Source organism: Triticum urartu, chromosome 6A (genome assembly GCF_056163025.1).
Source record: "Triticum urartu cultivar PI428250 chromosome 6A, HENAU_Tu73, whole genome shotgun sequence".
Lineage (NCBI taxonomy): Eukaryota > Viridiplantae > Streptophyta > Magnoliopsida > Poales > Poaceae > Triticum > Triticum urartu.
Window position 1 is genome coordinate 20688422 of NC_141878.1, and position 19552 is coordinate 20707973.

Consider the following 19552-nt stretch of genomic DNA (forward strand, 5'->3'; position numbering starts at 1 on the left):
TGCAATATGATATAAACCCCATCTTGTTATCCTTGATGGCAACTATACAATACGTGCCTTGCTGCCCCTACTGTCACTGGGAAAGGACACCGCAAGATTGAACCCAAAGCTAAGCACTTCTCCCATTGCAAGAAAGATCAATCTAGTAGGCCAAACCAAACTGATAATTCGAAGAGACTTGCAAATATAAGCAATCATACATAAAAGAATTCAGAGAAGATTAAAATATTGTTCATAGATAAACTTGATCATAAACCCACAATTCATCGGTCTCAACAAACACACCACAAAAGAAGATTACATTGAATATATCTCCACGAGAGAGGGGGAGAACATTGTATTGAGATCCAAAAAGGGAGAAGAAGCCATCTAGCTAATAACTATGGACCTGTAGGTCTGAAGTAAACTACTCACACATCATCGGAGAGGCCATGGTGTTGATGTAGAAGCCCTCCATGATCGATGCCCCCTCCGGCGGAGCTCTGGAACATGCCCCAAGATGGGATCTCACGGGTACAGAAGGTTGCAGCGGTGGAATTAGGTTTTTGGCTCCGTATCTGGTAGTTTGGGGTACGTAGGTATATATAGGAGGAAGGAGTACGTCGGTGGAGCAACAGGGGGCCCACGAGGGTGGAGGGTGCGCCTGGGGGGGGGGGGGGTAGGCGCGCCCCCTACCTCGTGGCTTCCCTGTTGGTTGCTTGACGTAGGGTCCAAGTCTCCTGGATCATGTTCGTTCTGAAAATCACGTTCCCGAAGGTTTCATTCCGTTTGGACTCCGTTTGATATTCTTTTCTTGTGAAACCCTAAAATAGGCAAAAAACAACAATTCTGGGCTGGGCCTCCGGTTAATAGGTTGGTCCCAAAAATAATATAAAAGTGTATAATAAAGCCCAATAATGTTCAAAACAGGATATAATATAGCATGGAACAATAAAAAATTATAGATATGTTGGAGACATATCAATATGGTGCTACGTGTTCTGAGTGGAGAGGATTCTTCGGAGGAGATAAACAAAACGTTCATCGTCTTAATACCCAAGATTGCAAGTCCAAAAAACTTAGGACAGTTTCGACCGACCATCCTTTGTAACATGATCTTCAAGATTGCATCAAAGGTCCTGGCCAATCGGCTCAAACTTATTCTCCCCGATATCATCTCAGAAGAACAGTCGGCATTTGTACCTGGTCGTCTAATCACCGACAACTTTATCTCAGCCTATGAGTGCCTACACTAGATGAAAACAAGGAAGCTCAAGGGAAACAGGTTCTGTGCTCTGAAACTCGATATGATGAAAGCCTATGATCGTTTAGAGTGGAATTATTTGGAGAAGGTTATGTTGAAATTGGGAATCAGCCCAAAGTTCACAGAGATTCTGATGCAGTGTGTCTCCTCAGTATCCTTTTCTGTTATCTTCAATGGAGGGAAACAAGAAGACTTCACGCCATCGCGCGGTTTGAGGCAGGGTATCCCATATCTCCATATCTCTTCCTACTGGCGGCTGAGGACCTTTCATGTTTGCTGAAATCGCTGCTTCCAACGGAGAGGATACAAGGCATTATGGTGGCAGCAGGTGCACCGGAGGTAAACCATCTTCTCTTTGCGGATGATAGCCTTCTTTTCTTTAATGCTACACCGGAGATGGCAAAACGGGTGGATGATCTTCTGCAAAGGTATTGTTCTGCCTCGGGTCAACGTATAAATAAAGATAAATCCTCCATCTTCTTTAGCAAGGGCTGTGCTGAATCTGTGAGATAGGAAATCAAGCAAGTTTTGAATGTTCCGAATGAGCAGCTCTCTGAGAAATACCTTGGTCTCCCCTCTGATGTTGGTCGGGCTAAAGAGGGTGCTTTCAAGTATTTGAAAGATAGAATCTGGAAGCATATTCAAGGTTGGATGGAGAAAACTTTGTCCGTTGGGGGCAAAGAGGTGCTTATTAAATCCGTTGCTCAAGCTATTCCTACCTACTCCATGGCCTGTTTCAAACTGCCTAGAGGATTATGCCAACACATTAATGGGTTGCTACGCAAGTTTTGGTGGGGCTCAAAAAAGGGAGAAAGAAAGACTGCCTGGGTCTCTTGGGAAGTCATGTCACAACCAAAGTTCATGGGAGGAATGGATTTCCGAGATATCGAGCTTTTCAACCTGGCATTACTGGCCAGGCATGCCTGGCGCCTCCTACAGGAACCCACCTCTTTGAGTGCGCGGATCCTAAAAGGTTGTTTACTACCCTTTTTCCACCATTCTTGATGCAGAAGTGGGCAATCATCCTTCACAAGTTTGGCGCTTCATAATTGAGGGCGGAGACACTTTGAAGCTTGGGCTTGTGAAACAGATTGGTTTGGGAGAGCACACAGACATATGGAATGACAATTGGATTCCACGTGATTTTAAGCTTCGGCCGGTTTGCCCAAAGTCTTTGAATCCTCCTCACAAGGTGTCGGACCTTATTGATCCAGTTAATATGACATGGGACTGAGATGTTCTTGATCAGCAGCTCTACCCCATGGACGTTGAAGCAATCATTAACATCCCGTTAAGTTGAAGAGTCCGTGATGATTTCTAGTCTTGGCATTATGAGAGAAGGGCTGTTTTCACAATTCGGTCTGCATATAGACTCTTGGCCTCCATAAAGCAACATCGGATGGACTGGCTAGAGCATAATGACGGCCACTCACGCCTCGAGTCTGATCGCCGATCTTGGACAAAGCTGTGGGGAGCATCGGTCCCTTCCAAAGTTAGAATTTTTGCATGGATATTGGCAAAATCTTCCATCCCTATGGGAGAAGTCTGCAAGAATAGGAGCATGGCTATAACATCAGAGTGCACCCTATGCAAGGTGGCGGTGGATACCTGGCATCACTCGTTTTTTGATTGCAAGATGGCTAGGTGCGTTTGGGCACTAGCTAATGAGGATCTCACGGAAACCATTGTCTTGAACCGGACGGACGATGCAAAGTTGTGGATGCTGTGGCTCATTGATACTCTTCCCTCGACGGAACTTCCGTGCGTCCTTGTGACGATGTGGCCAATTTGGTGGGCACGGCGTCGAGCTATCCACAATAATCAGTACCAAAGTCCGCTAAGCACGCATATATTCATTGAGAAATTTTTGTCAGAGCTGGAGGCGATCCCTGACGGGAAAGAGCGACCCAGGGACCGAAATGCAAAATCCAAGGACCTGCATGCAACACCTAGGGATGTGCATGTAATGCCCCAGGAGGAATCAGTGCAGGTTCGGACGGCCTGGCTCCCGCCAGCGAAGCATGACGTGAAGATTAATGTTGATGGTGGCCTTTCCAAGGTTGGAGACCGAGGAGCTTCGGCGGTGATCTGCAGGGATAGGCATGGCATGTTTCTTGGTGCTTCCGCGGTTATATCCGAGGGTTTGCTTGACCCCACTACACTCGAAGCCCAGGCGTGCAACGAGGTCCTTGCTCTTGCTGCCGACCTCCATGCTCAATCCGCGTGTGTTGCATTGGACTGTCTCGAGGTGATCACCAATATCCATACTGGTGCCCCATGCCGATATTTTGCTATTTTGGAGGAGATTAAGCATAGGAGGCGTTCAATCCAAGATATTCAGTTTGTGCACGAGAATAGAAAACATAATGAGGAAGCTCATGCCTTAGCTAAGGCGGCTGCTTCTCTCCCTCTCGGGCGCCATGTGTGGCTTACTACTCTGCCCGATATCATTTGTATCCCTATGTGTTTGAAAATTCAATAAAGGATACTTTTTCTGCTAAAAAACCAACATAGCCAAGCCAGCTAATAGTGTGTACTTATTTTTTTGAGAACTGATGATAGTGAGATTCTCTCACTGCCTTTTATATTAATAAAATAGGAGGGGGGGGGTAGAGTATCCAGACAGTTACATATTTACATTGGGGGGAGGGGGTAGAGCTAATAAATAACTAGATACAAGGAGTCACAGAGAGCTATCTAGTGATAGAATGTAAGGGCCATGCTCCTGCTTGGATCTATGAACCAGCATGGCGAAGTCCAGCTTGAATCTACTCCTCCACGAATCAAACGAGGGCTGGATCTCTCTGAAGTGTTTGTCATTTCTTTCCTTCCAGATCCCCAAGCTGTGTAACACCCACGATGCGGCTATATCTCCCACGTGTCGGGGCACGACTTAGAGGCATAACCGCATGGTAGGCTTGTCGCAAGAGGGGTAATCTTTACACATCCCATGTACTGAATAAGAAAGGGATAAAGAGTTGGCTTACAATCGCCACTTCACACAATACATAAATATATCATACATCATCCAGAATACAATCAAGGTCCGACTACGGTACCAAAATAAAGAAAGACAACCCCAAATGCTAGATCCCCGATCGTCCCAACTGGGCTCCACTACTGATCATCCGGAAAAGAAACATAGTAACAGATCGAATCCTCGTCGAATTCCCACTTGAGTTCGGCAGCGTCCCCTGCGCTGGCATCATCGGCACCTGCATCTGTTTTGGAAGTATCTGTGAGTCATGGGGACTCAACAATCTCACACCCCCGCGATCAAAACTATTTAAGCTTAAGGGTAGGAAAGGGTAGTGAGGTGGAGCTGCAGCAAGCACTAAGCATATATGGTGGCTAACATACGCTAATAAGAGCGAGAAGAGAAGCAACGCAATGGTGGTGAACTAGAAGTGATCAAGAAGTGATCCTGAAACTACTTACGATCAAACAAAACACTAGAACCGTGTTCATTTCCCGGACTCCGCCGGAAAGAGACCATCACGGCTACACACACGGTTGATACATTTTAATTAAGTTAAGTGTCAAGTTTCTACAACCGGACATTAACAAATTCCCATCTGCGCATAACCACGGGCACGGCTTTCAAAAGTTCAAACCCTGCAGGGGTGTCCCAACTTAGCCCATCACAAGCTCTCACGGTCAACGAAGGATATTCCTTCTCCTAGGAAGACCCGATCAGACTCGGAATCCCGGTTACAAGACATTTTGATAATGGTAAAACCAGACCAGCAAAGCCGCCCGAATGTGCCGACAAATCCCGATAGGAGCTGCACATATCTCGTTCTCAGGGCACACCGGATGAACACTACGTACAACTAAAACCAAATCTCAAGTTTCCCCCAGGTGGCGCTGCAAGTGGCTTTGTTTTGGACCAACACTCAGAGGAGCACTGGCCCGGGGGTTTAAAATAAAGATGACCGTTGAGTCCGCGGAACCCAAGGGAAAAAGGCTTAGGTGGCAAATGGTAAAACCAAGGTTGGGCCTTGCTGGAGGAGTTTTATTCAAGGTGAACTGTCAAGGGGTTCCCATTATCACCCAACCGCGTAAGGAACGCAAAATCAAGGAACATAACACTGGTATGACGGAAACTAGGGCGGCAAGAGTGGAACAAAACACCAGGCATAAGGCCGAGCCTTCCACCCTTTACCAAGTATATAGATGCATTAAAGTAAACAAGATATAGTAATGATATCCCAACAAAAACCATGTTCCAACAAGGAACAAACTCCATCTTCACCTGCAACTAGCAATGCTATAAGAGGGCTGAGCAAAGTGGTAACATAGCCAAACAACGATTTGCTAGGAAAGGTGGGTTAGAGGCTTGAAATGGTAGGCATGAAAAAGCAAGTGGTAGGTGTCGCGGAATAGCAATAGAGTGAACAACTAGCAAGCAAAGATAGAAGTGAATTCGAGGGTATGCTCATCTTGCCTGAGATCCCACAAGGAAGAAGAACGAGTCCATGAAGAAGACAAACAGATGAAGTTGAATGAAACCTCACCACTCCGAAATGAAACCGAAGCTAACGAGAGAAGCAACCCGGAAATAAGCAAACAACATAGTAAACAACCATCACATAAACATGGCATGATGCATAACCAAGTATGATGCATGTCCGGTTTAATGAGGCATGGCATGGCAAAGTGCACAAACAAAACTACAAGTTAAGTGGAGCTCAATATGCAACGAGTTGCATATTGACGAAACAACACATTCGATTATTTAGTTTGATCTCGTTTATGTACCCAACAATATTAAATGTTTTTTAGCATGGCAAGACGTGAAGCATATGAAAACTACCTATCTAGGCAAGTTTAAAAGAGGCCGAAACAACAAGCAACAAGTCCGGAGAAATCCTCATGAGCATATATTAGATTTGGTACTGTTCTGTCCTAAACCATATTTTAGAGTTGTTAAACATGCAAGATTAATGCACCATGTTAAACTAGGCATTTTTCTACCCCATTTACATATAAAGTTTGTTAGGTTTGGAGCTACGGTTATTTAGTTATGAATTAAAGCATTTTAACATGGCAATTAAGAAAATAAATGCAAACAGCAGTTTAAACATTTTAAACATGCATGAAAGTGGCATATTATGAAACTACACAGAATTCTAAGCATCTTTCATATATAATTTATTTTAATCCGATGCACGGTTTGAGAGTTATTAAATGCATGAATATTAAGGGGTTTTCTGAAAACTGCAGTTCTCTGATTAATTAACAAATTCCTTCATGGGAAAAAACAGTGACTCGGGCCGAACTCATTACGGGCCGAAACATTGGCAGGCTGCTCAGAGGGGGGCGCTAGAGTGCTCACCATGGGCCAAGGCCCAGTCGGTGGAAGAGGTAGCAGGCCGGCTGAGGAGTGTGCACTGACTGGGCCGGATCTGGAGGCAACGACGCGGTCAACGGGCGCGGGTGGAGCGAGCGGGACTTGTGCTCGAGACGAATAGAAGGACGCAGCGGCTCGAAGCAGAGGCTCAGCGGCAGCGGCTTGCGGAGGCGCTGGTGTTCGAGGTCGTCGGCGGGAAGGCGGATCTGGCGAGGAAGCAGCTTGGCGACGCCGGGCTTGAGATGAGGCCGTCGGCCACGGCATGGAGATCCACCGTTCGTGGCGGTCGTGCACGTGCAGGCGCGAGGAGGGCCTCGCCGGGTTCGTGCGGGAGGAGTGCAGGAGGCGCGCGAGGCTGGGGTGCTGCAGATGAGGACCGACGTCGGGGATGGCTTGCAGGAGCTCCAGCGGGAGAGACTTGAGGCGCAGTGGTGGCGGGCTCGAGCAAATCCGACGGGGACGGGGCACCGGAGAAGGAACGGCGATGGCTCGGCGAGGCGAAGCAGAGGTGGCTGGATCCGGACGAGAGGGCGGCGGGGACGGGACGTGTAGAACCTTGCACCGGCGACCATGGCAGCAGGGGCGAGCCCCGTACGTTTCCTGGCAGAGGAGAAAACAAACGAGGGAGGGAGAGATTTTAGAGAAGGTAGGGGAGGAAAACAGGGGAGAGGAAAAGGAGGACGACGGTGACTCATCTGCTGGGTCCGGTGCTCCGGCTAGCGGCGACTGAAGGTCGAAGAGGAGCTCCTCTCTTTGGGTTCGGGCGAGGCAGGGAGGAGGAATCGCTCGGGCAGGAGATGGCCAGGGATCGAGTAGAGGTGCGGGGAGTTGGATTTGGATCGGGGCGAGGTGGAGGCTGCCGGTTGGGGTGGTGCTGAAAACAAAGGAGGAAGTGGTGGCTAGCAGTGGATTGGATAAGATCCCGATGAGGGAGAGGACAACGGCAAAGACGACGGGACAAGAGGGCTAGGATCTAGGGTTTGACCCGATTTGGAATGAGGTAGCTTATATATAGGGAAAGGGGGAGGATGTGGATGAAGGAAATACGCCCTAGAGGCAATAATAAAGTTTTTATTTATTTCCTTATATCATGATAAATGTTTATTATTCATGCTAGAATTGTATTAACCGGAAACATAATACATGTGTGAATACATAGACAAACAGAGTGTCACTAGTATGCCTCTACTTGAATAGCTCGTTGATCAAAGATGGTTAAGTTTCCTAGCCATTGACATGGGTTGTCATTTGATTAACGGGATCACATCATTACGAGAACGATGTGATTGACTTGACCCATTCTGTTAGCTTAGCACCCGATCGTTTAGTATGTTGCTATTGCTTTCTTCATGACTTATACATGTTCCTATGACTATGAGATTATGCAACTCCCGTTTACCGGAGGAACACTTTGTGTGCTACCAAACGTCACAACGTAACTGGGTGATTATAAAGGTGCTCTACAGGTGTCTCCGAAGGTACTTGTTGGGTTGGCGTATTTTGAGATTAGGATTTTTCACTCCGATTGCCGTAGAGGTATCTCTGGGCCCTCTTGGTAATGCACATCACTTAAGCCTTGCAAGCATTGCAACTAATGAGTTAGTTGCGGGTTGATGTATTACAGAATGAGTAAAGAGACTTGCCGGTAACGAGATTGAACTAGGTATTGAGATACCGAAGATCGAATCTCGGGCAAGTAACATACCGATGACAAAGGGAACAACGTATGTTGTTATGCGGTCTGACCGATAAAGATATTCATAGAATATGTGGGAGCCAATATGAGCATCCAGGTTCCACTATTGGTTATTGACCGGAGACATGTCTCGGTCATGTCTACATAGTTCTCGAACCTGTAGGCTCCGCACGCTTAACATTTCGATGACAGTTATATTATGAGTTTACATGTTTTGATGTACCGAAGGTTGTTCGGAGTCCCGGATGTGATCACGGACATGACGAGGAGTCTCGAAATGTTCGAGACATGAAGATTGATATATTGGAAGCCTATGTTTGGATATCGGAAGTGTTCCGGGTGAAATCGGGATTTTACCGGAGTACCGGGAGGTTACCGGAACCCCCCGGGAAGTTAATGGGCCATAGTGGGCCTTAGTTGAAGAGAGGAGAGGCAGCCAGGGAAAGGGCCACGCGCCCCTCCCCCCTAGTCCGAATAGGAGAAGGAGAGGGGGGCGGCGCCCCCTTTCCTTCTTCTCCTCCACTTCTTTCCCCCCAAGTCCTAATCCAACTAGGAAAAGGGAGGGAGTCCTACTCCCGGTGGGAGTAGGACTCCTCATGGCGCGCCCCCTCTCCTGGCCGGCCGCACCCCCCTTGCTCCTTTATATACGGGGGCAAGGGGGCACCCTAGAGACACAACAATTGATCGTTTTATCTTTTAGGCATGTGCGGTGCCCCCCTCCACCATAGTCCACCTCGATAATACTGCAGCGGTGCTTAGGCGAAGCCCTGCGTCGGTAGAACATCATCATCGTCACCACGCCGTCGTGCTGGTGAAACTCTCCCTCAACACTCGGCTGGATCGGAGTTCGAGGGACATCATCGGGCTGAACGTGTGCTGAACTCGGAGGTGCCGTGCATTTGGTACTTGATCGGTCGAATCGTGAAGACGTACGACTACATCAATCGCGTTGTGCTTCCGCTTCCGCTTTCGGTCTACGAGGGTACGTGGACAACACTCTCCCCTCTCGTTGCTGTGCATCACCATGATCTTGCATGTGCGCAGGAATTTTTTTGAAATTACTACGTTTCCCAACAGTGGCATCCGAGCCAGGTTTTATGCGTAGATGTCATATGCACGAGTAGAACACAAGTGAGTTGTGGGCGATATAAGTCATACTTCTTACCATCATGTCATACTTCGGTTCGGCGGTATTGTTGGATGAAGCGGCCCGGACCGACATTATGTGTACGCTTACGCGAGACTGGTCCTACCGACGTGCTTTGCACATAGGTGGATCGCGGGTGTCAGTTTCTCCAACTTTAGTTGAACCGAGTGTGGCTATGCCCGGTCCTTGCGAAGGTTAAAATAGCACCAACTTGACAAAACTATCGTTGTGGTTTTGATGCGTAGGTAAGAACGATTCTTGCTAAGCCCGTATGGTTGTCGCTTTATTGTATGCAATGCAATCGCCCTGTAATGCATTTCTTTATCACTAAGCGGTAGCGATAGTCGTAGAAGCATAAGATTGGCGAGACGACAACGATGCTATGATGGAGATCAAGGTGTCGCGCCAGTGACAATGGTGATCATGATGGTGCTTCGGAGATGGAGATCACAAGCACAAGATGATGATGGCCATATCATATCACTTATATTGATTGCATGTGATGTTTATCTTTTATGCATCTTATCTTTCTTTGATTGACGGTAGCATTATAAGATGATCCCTCACTAAATTATCAAAGTATAAGTGTTCTCCCTGAGTATGCACCATTGCGAAAGTTCTTCGTGCTGAGACACCACGTGATGATCGGGTGTGATAGGCTCTACGTTCAAATACAATGGGTGCAAAACAGTTACACACGCGGAATACTTAGGTTAAACTTGACGAGCCCAGCATATAACAGATATGGCCTCGGAACACAGAGACCGAAAGGTCGAGCGTGAATCATATAGTAGATATGATCAACATAGTGATGTTCACCGTTGAAACTACTCCATCTCACGTGATGATCGGACATGGTTTAAGTTGATATGGATCACGTGATCACTTAGAGGATTAGAGGGATGTCTATCTAAGTGGGAGTTCTTAAGTAATATGATTAATTGAACTTAAATTTATCATGAACTTAGTACCTGATAGTATCTTGCTTGTCTATGTTGATTGTAGATAGATGGCCCATGCTGTTGTTCCGTTGAATTTTAATGCGTTCCTTGAGAAAGCAAAGTTGAAAGATGATGGTAGCAATTACACGGACTGGGTCCGTAACTTGAGGATTATCCTCATTGCTGGACAGAAAAGTTATGTTCTGGAAGCATCGCTAGGTGTACCACCTGTGCCAGCAACAGCAGACATTGTGAATGCCTGGTAGTCACGTGTTGATGACTACTCGATAGTTCAGTGTGCCATGCTTTACGGCTTAGAACCGGGACTTCAACGACGTTTTGAACGTCATGGAGCATATGAGATGTCCCAGGAGTTGAAGTTAATATTTCAAAAGAATGCCCGGATTGAGATTTCATCAGTCTCCAATAAGTTCTACGGGTGCAAGATGGAGGAGAATAGTTTTGTCAGTGAGCATATACTCAAGATGTCTGGGTACTGCAATCACTTGATTCAACTGGGAGTTAATCTTCCGGATGATAGCGTCATTGACAGAATTCTTCAATCACTGCCACCAAGCTACAAGAGCTTCGTGATGAACTATAACATGCAAGGGATGGATAAGTCGATTCTCGAGATCTTCGCAATGCTAAAGGCTGCGGAGGTAGAAATCAAAAAGGAGCATCAAGTGTTGATGGTCAATAAGACCACCAGTTTGAAGAAAAAGGGCAAAGGGAAGAAGAAGGGGAACTTCAAGAAGAACAACAAGCAAGTTGCTACTCAGGAGAAGAAACACAAGTCTGGACCTAAGCCTGATACTGAGTGCTTCTACTGTAAGCAGACTGGTCACTGGAAGCAGAACTGCCCCAAGTATTTGGCGGATAAGAAGGATGGCAAGGTGAACAAAGGTATATGTGATATACATGTTATTGATGTGTACCTTACTAATGCTCGCAGTAGCACCTGGGTATTTGATACTGGTTCTGTTGCTAATATTTGCAACTCGAAACAGGGGCTACGGATTAAGCGAAGATTGGCTAAGGACGAGGTGACGATGCACGTGTGAAATGGTTCCAAAGTCGATGTGATCGCAGTCGGCACGCTACCTCTACATCTACCTTCAGGATTAGTTTAGACCTAAAGAATTGTTATTTGGTGTCAGCGTTGAGCATGAACATTATATCCGGATCTTGTTTGATGCGCGACAGTTATTCATTTAAATTAGAGAATAATGGTTGTTCTATTTATATGAGTAATATCTTTTATGGTCGTGTACCCTTGAAGAGTGGTCTATTTTTGTTGAATCTCGATAGTAGTGATACACATATTCATAATATTGAGGCCAAAAGATGCAGAGTTGATAATGATAGTGCAACTTATTTGTGGCACTTCCGTTTAGGTCATATCGGTGTAAAGCACATGAAGAAGCTCCATACTGATGGACTTTTGGAATCACTTGGTACTTGCGAACCGTGCCTCATGGGCAAGATGACTAAAACACCGTTCTTCGAAACTATGGAGAGAGCAACAGATTTGTTAGAAATCATACATACAGATGTATGTGGTCCGATGAATGTTGAGGCTCGTGGCGGATATCGTTATTTTCTCTCCTTCACAGATGATTTAAGCAGACATGGGTATATCTACTTAATGAAACATAAGTCTGAAACGTTTGAAAAGTTCAAAGAATTTCAGAGTGAAGTTGAAAATCATCGTAACAAGAAAATAAAGTTTCTACGATCTGATCGTGGAGGAGAATATTTGAGTTATGAGTTTGATCTTCATTTGAAACAATGCGGAATAGTTTCGCAACTCACGCCACCCGGAACACCACAATGTAATGGTGTGTCCAAACATCGTAATCGTACTTTACTAGATTTGGTACGATCTATGATGTCTCTTACTGATTTACCGCTATCATTTTGGGGTTATGCTTTAGAGACGGCTGCATTCACGTTGAATAGGGCACCATCGAAATCTGTTGAGACGACGCCTTATGAACTGTGGTTTGGCAAGAAACCAAAGTTGTCGTTTCTGAAAGTTTGGGGCTGCGATGCTTATGTGAAAAAGCTTCAACCTGATAAGCTCGAACCCAAATCGGAGAAATGTGTCTTCATAGGATACCCAAAGGAAACTATTGGGTACACCTTCTATCATAGATCTGAAGGAAAGACTTCTTTTGCTAAATTCAGAGTTTTTCTAGAGAAGGTGTTCCTCTCGAAAGAAGTGAGTGGGAGGAAAGTAGAACTTGATGAGGTAACTGTACCTACTCCCTTATTGGAAAGTACTTCATCGCAGAAACCAGTTTCTGCGACACCTACACCAATTAGTGAGGAAGTTAATGATGATGATCATGAAACTTTAGATCAAGTTGTTACTGAACCTCGTAGGTCAACCAAAATAAGATCCGCACCAGAGTGGTACGGTAATCCTATTCTGGAAGTTATGTTACTAGACCATGATGAACCTACGAATTATGAAGAAGCGATGGTGAGCCCAGATTCCGCAAAATGGCTTGAGGCCATGAAATCTGAGATGGGATCCATGTATGAGAACAAAGTGTGGACTTTGGTTGACTTGCCCGGTGATCGGCAAGCAATTGAGAATAAATGGATCTTCAAGAAGAAGACTGACGCTGACGGTAATGTTACTGTCTATAAAGCTCGACCTGTGGCAAAAGGTTTTCGACAAGTTCAAGGGATTGACTATGATGAGACCTTCTCACCTGTAGCGATGCTTAAGTCTGTCCAAATCATGTTAGCAATTGCCGCATTTTATGATTATGAAATTTGGCAAATGGATGTCAAAACTGCATTCCTGAATGGATTTCTGGAGGAAGAGTTGTATATGATGCAACTGGAAGGTTTTGTTAATCCAAAGGGAGCTAACAAAGTATGCAAGCTCCATTGATCCATTTATGGACTGGTGCAAGCTTCTCGGAGTTGGAATAAACGCTTTGATAGTGTGATCAAAGCATTTGGTTTTGTACAGACTTTTGGAGAAGCCTGTATTTACAAGAAAGTGAGTGGGAGCTCTGTAGCATTTCTAATATTATATGTGGATGACATATTGCTGACTGGAAATGATATAGAATTTCTGGATAGCATAAAGGGATACTTGAATAAGAGTTTTTCAATGAAAGACCTCGGTGAAGCTGCTTATATATTGGGCATCAAGATCTATAGAGATAGATCGAGACACTTAATTGGACTTTCACAAAGCACATACCTTGACAAAGTTTTGAAGAAGTTCAAAATGGATCAAGCAAAGAAAGGGTTCTTGCCTGTGTTACAAGGTGTGAAGTTGAGTAAGACTCAATGCCCGACCACTAAGAAGATAGAGAAAAAATGAAAGACGTTCCCTATGCTTCAGCCATAGGCTCTATCATGTATGCAATGCTGTGTACCAGACCTGATGTGTGCCTTGCTATAAGTCTAGCAGGGAGGTACCAAAGTAATCCAGGAGTGGATCACTCGACATCGGTCAAGAACATCCTGAAATACCTGAAAAGGACTAAGGATATGTTTCTCGTTTATGGAGGTGACAAAGAGCTCATCGTAAATGGTTATGTTGATTCAAGCTTTGACACTGATCCGGACGATTCTAAACCGCAAACCGGATATGTATTTACATTGAACGGTGGAGCTGTTAGTTGGTGCAGTTCTAAATAAAGCGTCGTCGCAGGATCTACGTGTGAAGCGGAGTACATAGCTGCTTCGGAAGCAGCAAATGAAGGAGTCTGGATGAAGGAGTTCATATCCGATCTAGGTGTCATACCTAGTGCATCGGGTCCAATGAAAATCTTTTGTGACAATACTGGTGCAATTTCCTTGGCGAAGGAATCCAGATTTCACAAGAGAACCAAACACATCAAGAGACGCTTCAATTCCATCCGGGATTTAGTCCAGGTCGGAGACATAGAAATTTGCAAGATACATACGGATCTGAATGTTGCAGACCCGTTGACTAAGCCTCTTCCACGAGCAAAACATGATCGGCACCAAGGATCCATGGGTGTTAGAATCATTACTGTGTAATCTAGATTATTGACTCTAGTGCAAATGGGAGACTGAAGGAAATATGCCCTAGAGGCAATAATAAGGTTATTATTTATTTCCTTATATAATGGTAAATGTTTATTATTCATGCTAGAATTGTATTAACCAGAAACATAATACATGTGTGGATACATAGACAAACAGAGTGTCACTAGTATACCTCCACTTGACTAGCTCGTTGATCAAAGATGGTTAAGTTTCCTAGCCATTGACATGGGTTGTCATTTGATTAACGGGATCACATCATTAGGAGAATGATGTGATTGACTTGACCCATTCCGTTAGCTTAGCACCCGATCGTTTAGTATGTTGCTATTGCTTTCTTCATGACTTAGACATGTTCCTATGACTATGAGATTATGCAACTCCCATTTATCGGAGGAACACTTTGTGTGCTACCAACGTCACAACGTAACTGGGTGATTATAAAGGTGCTCTACAGGTGTCTCCGAAGGTACTTGTTGGGTTGGCGTATTTTGAGATTAGGATTTGTCACTCCCATTGTCGGAGAGGTATATCTGGGCCCTCTCGGTAATGCACATCACTTAACCCTTGCAAGCATTGCAACTAATGAGTTAGTTGCGGGATAATGTATTACAGAACGAGTAAAGAGACTTGCCGGTAACGAGATTGAACTAGGTATTGAGATACCGATGATCGAATCTCGGGCAAGTAATATACCAATGACAAAGGGAACAACGTATGTTGTTATGCGGTCTGACCGATAAAGATCTTCGTAGAATATGTGGGAGCCAATATGAGTATCCAGGTTCCGCTATTGGTTATTGACCGGAGACGTGTCTCGGTCATGTCTACATAGTTCTCGAACCCGTAGGGTCCGGACGCTTAACGTTTCGATGACAGTTATATTATGAGTTTATATGTTTTGATGTACCGAAGGTTGTTTGGAGTCCCGGATGTTATCACGGACATGACGAGGATTCTCGAAATGGTCGAGACATGAAGATTGATATGTTGGAAGCCTATGTTTGGATATCGGAAGTGTTCCGGGTGAAATCGGGATTTTACCGGAGTACCGGGAGGTTACCGGAACCCCCCGGGAAGTTAATGGGCCATAGTGGGCCTTAGTGGAAGAGAGGAGAGTTGGCCAGGGGAAGGGCCGCGCGCCCCTCCACCCTAGTCCGAATAGGACAAGGAGAGGGGGGCGGCGCCCCCCCTTTCCTTCTTCTCCACCACCTCTTTCCCCCCAAGTCCTAATCCAACTAGGAAAAGGGAGGGAGTCCTACTCCCAGAGGGAGTAGGACTCCTCCTGGCGCGCCCCCTCTCCTGGCCGGCCGCACCTCCCTTGCTCCTTTATATACGGGGGCGAGGGGGCACCCTAGAGACATAACAATTGATCGTTTGATCTTTTAGCCGTGTGTGGTGCCCCCCTCCACCATAGTCCACCTCGATAATACTGTAGCGGTGCTTAGGCGAAGCCCTGCGTCGGTAGAACATCATCATCGTCACCATGCCATCGTGCTGACGAAACTCTCCCTCAACACTCGGCTGGATCGGAGTTCGAGGGACGTCATCGGCACTACAAAAAAATACACTTCCGTGATGATACGTGTTTGTCACAGTAGGTCGCGTTTTTTGTCATGCATGTACATCCATGACGATTTTATGACAGAATCAAGATAGTCATACCTGTGCTGTCGTAGAAGTGTTCCACGACATTACCAAAATTATCATCACGAAAGTGTCCACTTCCATGACGATAAATCGCGCGTCACAGAAGTGCTTTTGTCAAGGGTGACCGACACGTGGCATCCACCGTAAAGGAACACCGTTAAGCTATCGGGTCGGGTTTTGGATCCGATAACCTGTTAACAGCCCCGACCAATGGAGATTTTCCATGTGTAAAATCATCATTGGCTGGAGGAAACACGTGTTGGCTCATCGTTGGGACAGATGTCATCCACTCATTGGACAGAAGGCCCCTATGATACGTCGACATGTGGCACGGCCCAACAGAGGCCCATTCTTGTGAAAAGGCCGGCCCGTTTGACTTGGTGAAAAGGTGGCAGGCCGGCCCATGGAAAGCCTGTTAACGGCATGTTCGCATATAGCCCATTTACAGCCCGCTAACCCAAGGCCCATTACGCCCTATCCAAATTAGGCCCAGTAGCGTCATCTGGGCCATCCAATATGATTCCAGCCCATTTTCACTTCTGGCGCATGTATGGCCCATGACGTCTTTCGGCCCATATGAGGCCCTATGTAACTCTTGGCCTATTAACGGCCTGTGGTGAAACTGGTCCGTAATGAACAGTGTATCACTTTACACCCATTAACGGCCCGTGGTGAAACTGGCCCGTAATGAACAGTGTATCACTTTATACCCATTAACGACCCATTATTCCATTGGGTCGTTTCCATCCCATGTTATCTTTCGGCCTTCTCAGAGCCCATTTATTCTTGGGCTCATTTCCAGCATTCGTTTACTTATGGCCCGTTACTGTCATTTTTTGCTTGTGGGCCAAATTCAGCCCGTGGTTACAGTCGGCCCGTTTGTGGTCCGTTAATACGTTGGGCCGTTTTCACAGCGTCACCAAATACGGCCTATTAACGATGGCCTATTATGGTCGGCCCATGAACGGACGATTCCAACTCTAGACCGTTTACGGCCATAATGCGGTCTGTTTGGCCCATGTTTGGCCAATCGATCATACAACCCGTATAAGGCCCATTGATGATACGACCCACAAAAGGACCATTGTTTCTACGGCCCGTAGAAGGCCCACTGTTTCTACGTAAGTAGGAGGCCCAGTGTCACTACAGTAAATATTAGCCCATGGTTATTGTGGCCTAGTTTTAAAAAATAGGTTATTGCAGCCACTAGCTAACCGCGGAAAAGAACTGCAATGACTACAAGCAAACAAATAAACAAGACAACAAGGAAATAAATAAGCAAGCAACTAATGTTAGGCTATCACGGCTATTACACATATTACATCCACTGGGCATCAAAGTTCGCCCCAACTGCAAATATAGGGAACAAAGCAGCATATCATATACACTGGTTGTCAAAGTTGGCGACCAGCGCAAATAAACGCCGAAGCAAAACAAATCCAGAACTGAAACCACTTCAGAAGATCTCAAGAAACAATATCCTGGGTACCCATAATGCTGGCAAGATGCTTAGAAAGCTTATTAACTTTCTCTTGTTTGGCGCTTAAATTCTCCAGCGCTTGCTGTTGCACCAGAAAATATGCATCTGAATTCTGCAGGGACTTCCTCAGTCCTTCAGCTTCCTGTCGCAGCACATCTGATCGATGTCTTTCAACTTGAAGTTGAGACTCAAGAAGACGAACTGATTCAGGCAGCGAGTTCGAAGAGCTTGTGCCAGTAGTAGTGGCCAGTAACTCGAACACTACATCAAGACAAGACTTTTGGGTTCCCTCACTGTCATCAAGATAGTTTTTATCAGCTTTCTTGGAGACCAACATGGATGTCTCACTATCTTGAACCTTATCTGCATTACTTCCTTTACCATTGGATAACGCGGTACTGTTCTCCAATATTTTGTCCGCATTCTAAAAGAGAAACAAGCAGACACATCACATGTTTACCATGTTGTATATGAAACTCATTTTGGTAAATGAGTTCAGTAGTAAAGTGGACATGATAACAACATGAAACAAACATATATCTATGTACCATGGTCACTTTATGGTCTATATCATTCTAGTTTTTGTTGCCAAATCAAGATAGGGACACAGTTCAAATAATATTTGTTCAAGACAAAGCAGAATAGACAGAATATAAGTGTGGGTAACTATAGAGCAATAACAACACTTGTAATGTGCATGACATGAGAACATAACTGTTTATTCAATTGAAACTGAAATCAACATAGAGAAGGTTACAACAGCAAACCAGTTAAAGAAACAGGTTTAAAACATACCTGTTGTGCCATTGGAGTTTCAATTCCATCCTTCAAATTTGAAAAATAGTTGGTATGAGTAAATACAGTAATGCATGAGCAAAGGAGTATGAACCATAGCTACAGAACCTAACCTGAGAACAAATCTTCTTCTCCTTTAAGCGTTGAGTTGGGATTCGGAGTGGTGGTCCTCGTGCTTTAGGCACTGCAATTCCCTTACTAACTGCTCGTGTTTGGGTGCTCTGTGGTGGAGACAGTGCTGTGTCAACTGGAACTGGGTTACTATCTGCCGGGGTTGGGGTTAGAAGGGGTGTAGCTGGTTCTCCGTCCAACTGGGTAGGGGTACAATCTGCGAGAGTATGGGTTATGTGTGGTGGATCCGGTCCTTGGGCAAGTACAACCATGGTTCTATCTGCATCAACTGGTAGCTGATACGTCTCAGTCGTATCTACTTTTCCAAACACTTTTGCCCTTGTTTTGGACTCTGACTTGTATGCTTTGAATGGAACTAACCCGGACTGACGTTGTTTTCAGCAGAATTTCGATGGTGTTGTTTTATGTGCAGAAAACAAATATTCTCGAAATGACCTGAAATTCCACAGAACGTCTTAGAAAAAATAATAAAAAATCCTCGCCAAAGATGAAGACCAGGGGGCCCACACCCTTCTCACGAGGGTGGGGGGCGGCCCCCCTAGGGTGCGCCCCTACCTCGTGGGCCCCCTGGAAACCCTCCAACGCCAACTCCAACTCTATATATTCGCTTTCGGAGAGAAAAAAATCAGGGAGAAGAAATCATCGCGTTTTACGATACAGAGCCGCCGCCAAGCCCTAAAACCTCTTGGGAGGGCTGATCTGGAGTCCGTTCAGGGCTCCGGAGAGGGGGATTCGTCGCCATCGTCATCATCAACCATTCTCCATCACCAATTTCATGATGCTCACCGCCGTGCGTGAGTAATTCCATCGTAGGCTTGCTGGACGGTGATGGGTTGGATGAGATTTATCATGTAATCGAGTTAGTTTTGTTAGGGTTTGATCCCTAGTATCCATTATGTTCTGAGATTGATGTTGCTATGACTTTGCTATGCTTAATGCTTGTCACTAGGGCCCGAGTGCCAAGATTTCAGATCTGAACCTAATATGTTTTCATGAATATATGTGAGTTCTTTATCCTATCTTGCAAGTATAGAGTCACCTACTAAGTGTTATGATCCGGCAACCCCGAAGTGA

At 45.6% G+C, this 19552-nt stretch overlaps 1 protein-coding gene and 1 pseudogene across 1 annotated transcript; both read left to right on the plus strand.

Annotated features, from left to right (window-relative positions):
* The first annotated feature begins 2642 nt into the window (after window positions 1–2642).
* LOC147963363 (uncharacterized) lies at window positions 2643–3725 on the plus strand. The gene has a single exon (XM_087529554.1). It carries the CDS (start codon window positions 2643–2645, stop codon window positions 3723–3725), a length of 1083 nt encoding a protein of 360 aa, XP_087385680.1.
* A 6723-nt stretch (window positions 3726–10448) lies between these two features.
* Window positions 10449–19552, plus strand: part of LOC147963364 (uncharacterized) — a 57219-nt pseudogene continuing 48115 nt past the window's right edge.